This window comes from Littorina saxatilis, linkage group LG13 (genome assembly GCF_037325665.1).
Source record: "Littorina saxatilis isolate snail1 linkage group LG13, US_GU_Lsax_2.0, whole genome shotgun sequence".
Lineage (NCBI taxonomy): Eukaryota > Metazoa > Mollusca > Gastropoda > Littorinimorpha > Littorinidae > Littorina > Littorina saxatilis.
Window position 1 is genome coordinate 32,970,862 of NC_090257.1, and position 12,719 is coordinate 32,983,580.

The following is a 12,719-nucleotide window of genomic DNA, read 5'->3' on the forward strand; positions in this document are numbered from 1 at the left end:
TGAGGTTTATCAATAGTAAACAACTTGATGCCTATTACAGATCTAACAGTTAAACATTCAAAAAGCATTCAACAGAAAAGCAAATAGTCTTAACTCAAATGGACTAGAGATCTAGTTACTTTAATGAAAATTCAGCGATCTTCTGAAGTTTTATGGACATTTGACACTAAAACCTTGCAATCATTCACAGCCAAGTCCATTTCACTACTTACCCATCTAAGGTACGTTTGCGCAAAATGCTAGGCCGTGGTGATGAGTTAGCGTTCATGTTGCTGGTGCCACCTGGCGTTCCAGGCGCCTGTGGCTGGTGGGTGTTCTGGGCCTGGTGGGCCGTTGCCGAGGCATAGATGCTGGAAGCCACAGTGGCTCGCGACGCCAGATTGGTGATAGCCGAGAGGCCCATGTTTGGGGTCAGGACTGATGCTGCCGAGCTCCCTGCGGAAGGCATAAATATATTTTGCAAAGGACTCCACATTGGAACAATTCTAAATCTTCAAGAATAGTGAGTGTGTGCGTGTGTGTGCGTGTAAGTGTGAGATAGCGAAAGAGAGAGTGCGAGAGAGAGAGTGCGTGCGTGCGCGCGCACGCGCAAACATGTGAACATGTGTGAGCGAGCCTCAGAGAGAATGGGAGTAGAAGGAAGCAAGAAAGAGAGAAATTGCAAATTGTGAGTCTTCAAACTGAAAGAAGCAAAACAAAAAAGCTGCTTAACTGATCCAACCGCATCAGACTGTGATACAACTTTTCACAAATGTGCAAAGGTGCACAGCCGTACCAAAGAATACCAAATCACCGATCATTGTTGTTGAGCCTATTTTTCTCATTTTCAAAATTAACAGAACTATTAACAATAAAGAGACCAAAAAGCAATGTACTCACGTTAAAATGACGAACACGGAACGAATAACAGCGACGTTTCGACCTAAGGGTCTTCTTCAGGCACAAAAACACAAAAATACACACACAAAAAAGAAGAAGAAAGACGATAGAACAGATAAAGAGGAGAATAACTGACAAAACAACTGCACTGCACAAACCAACAAATGACAAAGACAGAGAAGCAAGGGAAGCTACTCGAGGGGAAGCCAACAATAACACAGGCAAGAAAAAAGAGTTGAAAAGCGGCAGTTTTGAGGTCTGTAGACCAAACAAAATGTCGGGGGGGGGGGGGGGGGGGGGGGGGGGGAACTATATGTGACCCTCCACCACGAAATGAGTCGCATGTCACCTCGCGCGGTTCTGCGCTAGGCTTAATATAAGTCCGAGGAGTGTCTGGTAACAGTGTGAGGGTCACCTTAGTCACAGGCTTATAACTCAAACAGTTTTTGCTCTTTTCTAAAACGGTTTTCACCACTGGATAGAGCATAAAAAACTCTGAAGGAAAATGTAAAAATATGAAAATCATGCAAAGGTGACATGTGACTCATTCCGTGGTGGAGGGTCACATATGAACTATTAACAGTTCAAAAATGGGGGTGGGGTAAGTAAAGAGGGTGGGGGGACACAAAAGAAAGGGTGTTTCCTTACTGCTCACATAGTCACAATACACGCTAACAGCTGAATATGGACGAGGAAATAGCTCAGTCGGTAGCGGCGCTGGCTTCAAAACCAGTTGTCGCTATTAGCGTAGGTTCTATCCCTACATTCGGCGAGGGATTTATTTCAAAGGGTCAACTTTGTGCAGACTCTCCTCAATGTCCGAACACCCCTATGCATGCGCACAGGACTATATGAAATCTTATCCTTCAATTCTCTTTGACATGTGCAAGACCTCTTACCTGCAAGGCTTGCAGCCATGTGTAACGATGTGGATGAGGAGAAATCTGAAGCATGACTGGAGGCGGCGGCAGTGCTGGCTGCGATCAGTGAAGCGTGAATCCCTGACTGACTGCTGCTGGTTGACAGGGAGATTGCTACAAGCAGAAAAAAGTGCCATTAAATACAAGTTCTCATCAACGCCAGTGCTACCTCTGTTATAAGACCTAAGATGAAATCTAAGTCTTGAAAGGATTTATTATGGTCAAGGATGGCCAAATCATCCGCCCAATCGCCAGGGGTGAGTAAAAAAACCACCTCTGGGCTAGTAGAAACTGCCCAGTGAAAATTCTGGTCAAATGCTTTTCGTTGTAATATCAAGTTTCAAACAAAGCCACATAAACACTGCAGATCCTGCTTCTGCTTCCTGATGTGGTATATACCGGGGCAGCGATATTTCTTGCAGGATACTGATTTTCTTGAAGTTATTCAACCGGTTTTGAGATTTGGCCATCCCTAATGGTGGAGGTTAATTCAAATTTTCTTCTTCTTCTTCTGCTTACAAAAGCTGGAACTTCCACAAACACTCAACATGAGCAGGTTTTGAAGCGTGCAACCAACCCCCCACCCCCCCCCCCCCCCCCATTTAGGCAGCCATACTCAGTTTTCGGGGGAGATTTGTGTTCCAAGCACATACCTGGCTTGTGGTCACTGTGAACGCTGATGCCCGAGGAGGACACGACGGCACCACTGAGCGTCGTCATTGCAGCGCCAAGCGGTCGCAGGCCATCCACCATCATCTGGGCATTGAGTAACATGGATTGGTTTGGGTTCAGTTGGTGAGACAGGGATGCCGCCAGGTTGGGCGTCTGTGTTGTGACTGCAAGCAAGGTCACTTGTGAGGCGGTGGACATGATTTTCAAATAAAGAAAGAAAGAACAAAGACAACAAAGAGCTATACAGTTCTGTCAATTGAGTGCTTGCTTCATTCAGCAAAATTAATGCTTGCATGGTTGAGTTTTACTTTCGAAAAGAAAGAAAGAATGGATATATGCATAGTTATCTAAATTAATATCTGCATGTAATCAGCACCCCTCCAAAGCAACACATCCAGAATAAATGTGAATTTTATTCTGCTTAAAGCCATATGTACTCGATGACTATACACGCTAATTGCTTTACCAACAGCTGGAGACATGCTAAATTAAGTTCCCTGCAAAATATTGTGGTCTAGGACCCCTTCAATGTTGAGATATGTTAATTTTCATTTTGATCTGGATCGTCCTATTTATAGATTTGGCAACACATGTAACGTTGATGCAAGGGAGCTAACACCGCGGCTTTGTTGACATCCTCACTTTTTCAGAGGCTAGAACAAGCTGTAATGCATGTATTATGGTCCGCGCATGGTGACATATCGTCATTATATGGTCTTATGGTGCGTTTGACATCGATTATGGGCAAACTACACTTTGTAAACACGGGAGCGCGTACATATGCCTTTAAGAGAAAGCAGCACAAGAGGTGCCTACCATGGAGTTTATTTATTTGGCAAATTTGCAGATAGTGTTATAAAATGTTCACCTTCGCTCTACCAAGAACACTTTTTGCCAATTTACCTGAAATGATGACAGCATGGTAATTTGAAATAGCATTCAGTGTTTGAACAACTCCAAACAACCACTCTTGCAAAGATTAGTCTGCTGCAGTGAAAGCAAAAGGCAAAACCACTCACTTTTGGTCTGGTCGCCCCCAGGGCGCGGCACAAAGAAGGTGTTTGTGGCCGGGCGGACGAGCTGCGTGGTGTTGGCAGTGGGAGCGGACATCAACTGCCCCCTGGCCACAGCTTGCTGGTAGAAGAGCTGTGAGAGCTGCCACACGTCCTGTTGCCCTTGGGTCGCTGTTCCAGGGGGCGCTGCTGCTGCCGTCAGGTTGAACATGGCCCCCGGCTGTATGGTTCTGTTGAACATCAGACTACATGTGCTTTGCTCTAAGTATACATGCATTTTCGTTAGGTTTACTTACATTCTAAGTGTAAACTCTGTGGTCCTGCAGACCTTCCTACCCTCAGAGTAATGGTCAAGTCAAAGAATAGTGAACTGATGACCAAAATTGTAATCATTTGGTGTTTACCAAACTCACATATTAGCTTCTTCTTCTTCGTTCATGGGCTTAGACTCCCACGTTCACTCATGTTTTTAGAACGAGTGGATTTTTACGTGTATGACCATTTTTACCCCGCCATTCAGGCAGCCATACGCCGATCTCGGGGGAGGCATGCTGGGTATTTTCGTGTTTCTATAACCCACCGAACTCTGACATGGATTACAGGATCTTTTCCGTGCGCATTTGGTCTTGAGCTTGCGTGTACACACGAAGGGGGCTAAGTCACTAGCAGGTCTGCACATAAGCTGACCTGGGAGATCGAAAAAATTCTCCACTCATAACCCACCAGGCGGCAGCGACCGGGATTCGAACTCACAACCTCCCGATTAGGAGGCCGACGTCTTACCACTGCGCCCGTCTCACATATTAGCAAAACCAATCGAATTTGAAGCATATTTGAAAATCGTAGGCACGACACTAATGGAGAGTAAATTTTAACCAAAAATCTTAACGGTAAACAGGTTTTATACTGACATCACAAAATCTACAGCTTAAAGGTGGTTGATGAATGAACCATGGGGAAAAAAGTTATAGAAAAAAATATATATGTAAAAAAATATTTTATTTTTGGGTAGCGTGACTCACGCTTCCAATATTTTGTTTTCTGTTTGCTGAGAACATGTGCTTTGCCTAAAAATACTGACCAATCAAATTCATGACACTATGCTTATAGCCACGCCCAAACAAGTGCAGCAACAGTTTGACACTGGAGCGCTGTCCAAGCTTTTTTTTAAACGCACGAAGTGCAAGGGATTTGAGAGGAGTTTTGCGCTTGGCATTTTCCAAATAAGGATATCCTACTATGAGTACTACACTGGAATACTACAATGAATTTTCAAACGGCTACACTGGCTTCGTCTTTCCTGATCGAAAGGGGGTGTATCGTTGATATTTGTAGATAATAGACTCTGCATTTTAATGGTCAAATGGCGATTTCGGTATAAAAATGTAGACAAGGACCTTAAGTTTCAAAGTTACAAGAAATGAATAACTATCTTGAAAGTTTAATTTAAAAGCTGTTAAAGCTGACACTGTGAATGAAGGCCAGTATAAAAGCAGACAGCATGACTGAAATTAAAACCTGGCTGATTCTTGACTGATTTAGGCCGTTATATCTCCATAGATTACCCAAGATTACAACACAAAATGACTGATGGGTGGGAACAGACAGAGATAGTCTTATTAATCCATCTGCAGTGTCTTTTTTCCCTTTACAAACCTCCAACTGTGATCAATGCTTAATTTCAAGCATAAAATCCTGCCACATTTACCACGATAAAACGCAGTTTTTAACATCACAAATACCCCAGCTATTTGGCAGCTAAACAGTACTGAACAATATTTGTGACCCTCCACCACGGAATGAGTCGCATGTCACCTCGCGCGGTTCTGCGCTGGGCTTAATATAAGTCCGGGGGAATGTCTGGTAACACTAACAGTGTGAGGGTCACCTTAGTCACAGGCTTATAACTCGAAAAGTTTTCGCTCTTTTCTAAAACGGTTTTCACCACTGGATAGAGCATAAAAATCTCTGTAGGAAAATGTAAAAATATGAAAATCATGCAACGGTGATATGTGACTCTTCTGTGGTGGAGGGTCACATTTGAAGTTCAACCAATAAAACGAAATTGCAAATCACCAACCTTTCTCCCTGATGAGGGGCGAGGGAAGCAACTGCTGTGGGCATGGCCGTCGTTATGGAAACACCTGTCGTTGGCGCGATGAGGGTGCCAGGCTGAGTCCTCTGTGTTTGTGACAGCAGCAACTGACCGGCGCTGGCCTGGGTTGCCATGGTGCTGAGATCGGACACGGTTGTGAACTCTGACCCCGAGCTCATTGCCTGTACAGCAATGGAGGTGGGGAGACCAGACATGGAGATCTGCTGTCGCTGCGGTGTCACTTTAGCTGCACAGTGCAAGAAAAGCAGTTGAAACTAATTATTTAAGAGTCTGAGAAAAATATCTTCTGGTTCCATTCAACAGCATCAGTCTTTTTAAGCCAACTACACAGGTGCACGTGGGAGTAAGAAAAATTAGCCTGTGTATTTTTCATAACCATCAATGCCATAGCGATGATCAATCAATATATCTTCCTTTTATTTTCTTCTGGCACACTCCTGTCATAGCACTTATCGAATTACCAGAATTATGGCTACTAGTCCTACATGCCACCACTGCAATTATAAAGCGAAGCAAAATATTACCTTAGACCTAATGCAAAGCCCTCATACAAAAAGAAAGAAAACAACTTTTGATCAATTTTATTGTTTGTAATGTTCTTCCGTCAGAATGATCATGCATTTCAGTATGATAGGAAAAGTAAAGAAAACTACACCAGGGGCCCACATCCACGACGGACATCGGACATACACGGATATTTTTTCCAAATGTCCTATACATTTTTCATGCAAGAGGACATATGTCCTATTGTCAGGGGTGAGACTCTTGTGATGAAAAAAGAGGAAATCCCTTTTTTCTAGGGGGATTCGGGATTTTTTTTTAAATTGTACATTAAAATCTGTGCAATCTGGCGCATTCTGAGACTAAAATTCAACTCGTTTGGATCAGGTTCAAAAGACATTCTCCTCACTCCCCCCTAAAACAAGAAAACAAAACAAAAACAAGTCCCAACCAAACATAAAAATCACTTTCACACAACAATGGTAACATTGTAATGGTGCATACTTACGTAATGAACCATGTATCCATAATTCAATACTGGCAATAGCATGATCCAAGTGACGCCCTAATGCATTGAAGCTCAAAATTACTATTAGTTATCAGGAGTTTTCAGTGAGCACAATTTAAGTCTCAAGCCTCCAGTGTTTTGTTCCATCTTCACTTCTCTCCATATCATTCAGTCAACAAGTTACAGATACTGTGATGAAATGGAACGCGGAAAAATAGATTACTCCAGCGGAATTCGTAAGTTGTGTCCGCGGAAAAGTCCCACCCCTTTATTGTTTTTGTCACAAAGTGGTCATTGTCTGATTATGCTTTCATTTGATCCGGACATTGTCAATACTTTCCAATTTACAGTAGTTTGATTTGCTATTTTATCGATGTTTTGCAAAGCGATGTGTCTTTTCAAGCAGACGAAACTTGGGGAGACTTTATGTGCTTTTTATAGAGAAGAGCTTCCAAGGGTCGCAACTCTGAATGCTCCGAGCCGGTTGACAGTTGCCTCCCTTCGCGGTTTTTTTCCTCCGATAAAGCAACATGCCGCCAAAACGAAAATTGGTGCCAAAAAAAAATTTCCTATTGATTTATTTTTGTTCAGGACAAATGTCCTATCACTTTTGCATTGTCCAGGACATTTGCCCTATGCCACCTCTCATGGATGTGAGCCCCTGCTACACAAAACATGAAATCCTTCTCTTACCGATGGGAATTGATGTGGATGGCGCCACCACTGTTGCTGTAGGCATGGGAGCTGACAGAGAGTTGATACTGATGGCTGGTACTGCTGTATTCACTTGTAGTCCACCTGTACCAATAAATAACACGACTTTGATGTAGTGTAGCTTATGCTTTAATTCTACAAAGCTCAGCGCAAAATACACCTCTGATAAGCAAACATCAGCTTCAATTTTCTTGTGTATAACAGCATTTGCTACAAGATTTCCACTTTTCCATAAAGCTACGACAGCATCTATGCTATGGACTGGGTGGCCGAGTGGTAACGCACTTGTGCTCGGAAGCGAGAGGTTGCGAGTTCGACCCTGGGTCAGGGCGTTAGCAATTTTCTCCCCCCTTTTCCTAACCTAGGTGGTGGGTTCAAGTGCTAGTCTTTCGGATGAGACGAAAAACCGAGGTCCCTTCATGTACACTACATTGGGGTGTGCACGTTAAAGATCCCACGATTGACAAAAGGGTCTTTCCTGGCAAAATTGTATAGGCATAGATAAAAATGTCCACCAAAATACCCGTGTGACTTGGAATAATAGGCCGTGAAAAGTAGGATCTGCGCCGAAATGGCTGCGATCTGCTGGCCGATGTGAATGCGTGATGTATTGTGTAAAAAAATTCCATCTCACACGGCATAAATAAATCCCTGCGCCTTGAATATGTGCGCGATATAAATTGCATAAAAAATCCCTGCGCTTAGAACTGTACCCACGGAATATGCGCGATATAAGCCTCATATTGATTGATTGATTTAAAAACTAGTCTCTAAGGCAACTACCAGAGCAGTCAAAACATATCCCCTCTGATAGCATGACTTTCCCTACCAAGAATGCTGTTAGTGTTACTGTTCAAAACAGATTCAGCTGAAAAGCTGCCAAAGCTCTCCCCATCTCGGGGCCAGGGAAATAAAAAATCTGAAGGTCAGCGGAAAAAAACATTCATGTACTGGGGTTATGGTAAAATGTTGTTGTTTTCCCAATTGTTTCTTTTTTTTGTCTTTCCTTTGTTTTCCTGTGTGTGTGTGTGGTTTTTTTTTTTTTGTGACTGTTGGAGGGTACCAGTACCAGTCCTGTTGCGTTCCTCACCAGGTTTGGAAGCAGCCAGCAGATGTGGAGCCATCCCCATCCCCGCCAGGGAGTTGTGACCCAGCTGGCCTCCTGTTACTTTTTGCTGCAAGAGCCCCGTTTGTGCTACCTGCACCGTTTTCCCACCCAGGGGAGCCATACCCACGGGACCCCCAGGGGCCACACGCTGGGTCAGCGTGATCTGCAAGGGTTGCCCCGACACTGAGGCTGCTGGTCCTTGCACTATCAGGTTGGTTCTGGAATCACAAGGAACACAGTTAGGGCCAGGGCCTTGTGGAAGATGGAGTCAACAAAGACTCAGGTCTGGGAATAAGTAAAAGTGGTTTGGGCGTTCTGACGGGAAAATTTTGCGTTTTAAGCATTTTTAAGGGCACACGGAGGCTCTTTTCTTACACATTTAGAAAAGGACTTTGTCGTATTTACGACAAAAGGTGTATCATTCCCAGGCCTGAAGACTGAATCGTTACAGACTGTCTTGTCTATCTTATGCAGAGTTTATCAACAGCACACAAGAAATAAGATTTGGATTACGTTGTAGCAGTCAATGTGTATGAGGGCACAGTGATAGTGATGATACGGATACGATGTACTACAACTTACAAGTTCAAACTTTAACAAAAAAGACCCCCAGAAAAGAAAGATGCAGCAAATTTTGGTTGGAAACAAAGTTGTACATTTTGATTATACAATAGATGTCTGTCTACTCCTGGTAACAACAACATTCTATCGTGGAAATGGTAAGACTTCAGATGTGACATCATAAAACTGTAATGTAAAAGATTTTAAAAAAACACCTATACAGCCCCCACTCCCCACCCTCTGGATTTAAAAAAAAAGAGACGCAAAATAGCGCACGCTGGGATCTCAAGAATGACTCCTACTCCTAGAGCATTGAAAATGCCAAGAGAAACGTCTCACGCTCGACGCGTGGAGTTCTATGTATGCTGTCAGTCTCAACCATACGTCTGTAATGTATCAGACTGCCTGAGTTGTACCCTTTTCCCTAACCACCTGTGAAATATCTGCTATCACCCTCCCCTTCACGACTCCTATCCTCTTACCTGGGATGCTCTGGCAAGCTGTGTGACGTCGGTGGAGTGCCAGGTCTGATGGCAGAAATGACAGGGTTACGACCCAATGCACCCGGCAGACCTGCCACTGACACCGACACGGATGGCACTGACGGTGCTGCTGGGATCTGGATGGCTGGGGACGTGCCGGCACGCAACACTGTCGTGCCGGCATTTTTGGGTAAGGTCAGCGCTGAGGCGGCAACAGCACCTGTAATTATTAGTGTAAAATAAAAAAATAGTTAATACTCATAAACCTGCATGTAAATTACCTGTGGTACAGCTATAAAGCACGCAAATCTCAACATATTCTCTGTCCAACCTTTTTTTTCTCTCCATAAGACAAGTGAACAATGCTTATTGTGAAGTTATTCCCCTTTACTTATCTGCTAAATTATTTTCAAATTTGCTGTGAGAGTGAAGTTTCACCTGTTCAACACTTTATTTCACATTTGACTTAAATAATGTACTGCAGAAAAGAAGAAACAAAAACTTCAGAAAAAAAGTAAATGAAAAAAGTGCACAGAATGAAATAACAATCATCAAAGAGTCAGAGCAGACATTAGCAATTTCATTACCACGAATCGCAATTATGCACCCTCCAAGCACAACAAATGTTGTAAGCAAACAAAATATTAACACTAACAGGCATGTGAAAAAGTAATATCATGTATGCAACTGCTATTGATTGTCTATGTTTGCAACTGCAAGTTGAATATTTTCTGCTTGTACTGTAGTCGTCTTGCTGATGAAAAAAACCAATGATTAAGGTACCCCCCCCCCCCCCCCCCCCATGTTTGTTTCTGATTATTCCTTGTCTGTATAAAACTTACCTCTTGGCAGATGTGGAGGATATGATGGGTGTTGAGACATCTCTGTGGTTTTATTCTTCACAGAGAGATCACTTCAATGTCTTTGTAAGTGCTTGCAGACACCTAATTCCAAACACTTGCTTCATGAAATTGTCTTCCACAATTCAAAGTCCCCAAAGCAGGCTCAGCCTTGAAAGATGAATTATAGGTGCATTCACATTGTTGCTGGTTTTTTTGCATTGAAGAGGTTCACAAAGTAGACCTATAAATTGAATAATCCAACAATCTGACACTCTCCTGGAGACCTTCACTTCAGGGGGGAACTCTTCTTCCCAAAGCAGACTGTATGCCATCCACAGCTAGAAGAAAGACAGAAATAATGTACATGAATTTAAACCTCATAAAAGCTGCTTCAACAGCAATAATGGTTATGGTAGCAATAGGTGTATCTTCTGTCTTTCACAAGAAATGTCATTCACACCAATGTTGCCTGTGCCTGTATACAGCATTAATTACATGTAAATGCCTTTTTGTTATTACTTAGCGTTTCCAGCTGATCCCCAATCCATAAGAAGCAAAACATTTTTGGACCCTTATAGTTATACTTTTGTAGTTGTAGTCAACTGGACAACCAGTCAGAAAATTATAAAATTAGAAGCTTGGGCATCATTTAATAACAATATAGTTGAGAATCTAAAAAAGTGAGAATGTTTTTTTTATCAAACATCTGCAGACGACGGACACTTTGACTGAGTAGTTCATTGTAAAACTAAAAGTATCAAAATTCAAAGGGGTGAACTTGCTGTATTCTCTTATTCAGTTATTGTCACTCTAAGTGTCAGTATGTTTGTGTGACCAGGAAACAAAGAACCCCTGAATTAATATTCAGTTTACAGATTGCAGGTGCTAACCAGGTCTACAGTGTCTTCTGGTAATCCAGAAGTTTAACATTACTATCAATGTATCACTATCAGACAATTATGTCTGAATACGTCTTGAAGTTGAAATTAACCATATTCAGGATGCACCTGCTGTATCACCGATGTATCAATTCATGTTCATTCATTTTCATTAACTGGGTAAGTATGCAATGTCCCATTTCTGTGGAACACTGTTAAAGATTAAAGTACTGATTACGAACACCACGGTGTCAGATCAGGCTGCCTTTCTGGGTTCTTTTCCTACACCCGTTGCCTTCAAATTAACTACAGTACACACATACACTGTATCGTATACATGAGGTATACATGTGTATGAACCCCAATCCCATATGACTAGAACTTGTAGAAGAAAAGAACGAGAACCTTGCCACATTTTCAAGGTAATAACATCTGTCTGGACACAAGTGTGCTAGAAGCACATATACACCTAATTCGGAACATCCAGACAACAATAACCTGCTTGGGTGATCAATAAAAAAACAAACCACAGGAACCGCAAATGTCAACGTAAACTCGGAGAGCTCGTACGAAGAGGGAGAGTGTGGATCGCACACTACACAGTCTGCGCGTCACGTGTAATTTTGAGCGCTTCGGGCACAATAACGATGCTTAGAACATAACCACGCTTGTGTATAGGTGTATACCTTTTCTCCCTTGCAGAATTAGTGTAGCTTATCCAGAAATAATCCCACAACATCAAAAATAAGGTGATCAGTTGGTTGCTGTTTCTATTTCGCTCGTAAAGCTTGCATGGTGGTACTTCCGTTGACCTGCCACTGAACAAATTTCATTGGCTGAGGAAAATGTGGGCATTTTTGCTTAAAACATAATCACAATTTCAGCCCTGAAGATTATAGACATATCTTCCTTAACAGCAAATATGTCCCAGCTGATTAATAATTCAATCTTTTTGATATTACTGCGGAAAGCATTTCTTTTTTATATGCAACTTCTCTTTGGATTTATATTCTGAATGTGCACGTACATCATCCAGTACTTGGACCCCAAAACTTCCGGTTTGTGAGAGCTTCAAACCGAACCCACAACATATTCTTAAATTATTACAATCAAGCGATTTAATCTAACTTGAGATGTGACAGTTCGAAAGCGTAACTAATAATGCATTGGATAAACCGTTTTGACATACTTAAGCCGTATCTTCTCTTCAAACAGGCCTGTTGTTATAAAGCAAATCTCAGCGTAGTGATACTTCGTCGTCTGCTACCGAAGGTTATCCCGCCCTGATTTTTTTTTTCTTCCGGAGTTCCGATTTTTGGGCAGCCCTTATGTTAAAAGACATGAACTTGATCATTTTTATTTACGATGTGTATTTAAAAGGAGCAAAATAATATGGAATACAATCTGCGGAGTTCTTTCAGTTTAAATAACCTTTCACCCCGAGCAGGGCACAATCACGTGCCACACCAAATGCGGTGCAAATCACACAAAAAATAGCTCAAATTTTAACCGGAGTGTTATTTCC

At 42.4% G+C, this 12,719-nt stretch overlaps 1 protein-coding gene across 1 annotated transcript in view; it reads right to left on the reverse strand.

Annotated features, from left to right (window-relative positions):
• The window catches only part of LOC138945535 (histone deacetylase complex subunit SAP130-A-like), a 35,962-nt gene extending 23,961 nt beyond the window's left edge, over window positions 1-12,001 (reverse strand). Inside the window, exons 1-10 of the mRNA XM_070316973.1 lie at window positions 11,881-12,001; window positions 10,317-10,654; window positions 9,475-9,694; window positions 8,414-8,649; window positions 7,303-7,407; window positions 5,565-5,826; window positions 3,491-3,714; window positions 2,453-2,635; window positions 1,779-1,913; window positions 213-435 (exon numbers count right to left, since the gene is read on the reverse strand). Of these exons, the coding sequence (XP_070173074.1) occupies window positions 213-435; window positions 1,779-1,913; window positions 2,453-2,635; window positions 3,491-3,714; window positions 5,565-5,826; window positions 7,303-7,407; window positions 8,414-8,649; window positions 9,475-9,694; window positions 10,317-10,356 (1,628 nt within the window). The 5' untranslated portion in view covers window positions 10,357-10,654; window positions 11,881-12,001. The remainder of the gene's footprint in view (window positions 1-212; window positions 436-1,778; window positions 1,914-2,452; window positions 2,636-3,490; window positions 3,715-5,564; window positions 5,827-7,302; window positions 7,408-8,413; window positions 8,650-9,474; window positions 9,695-10,316; window positions 10,655-11,880) is intronic.
• Between the last annotated feature and the right edge of the window lie 718 nt (window positions 12,002-12,719).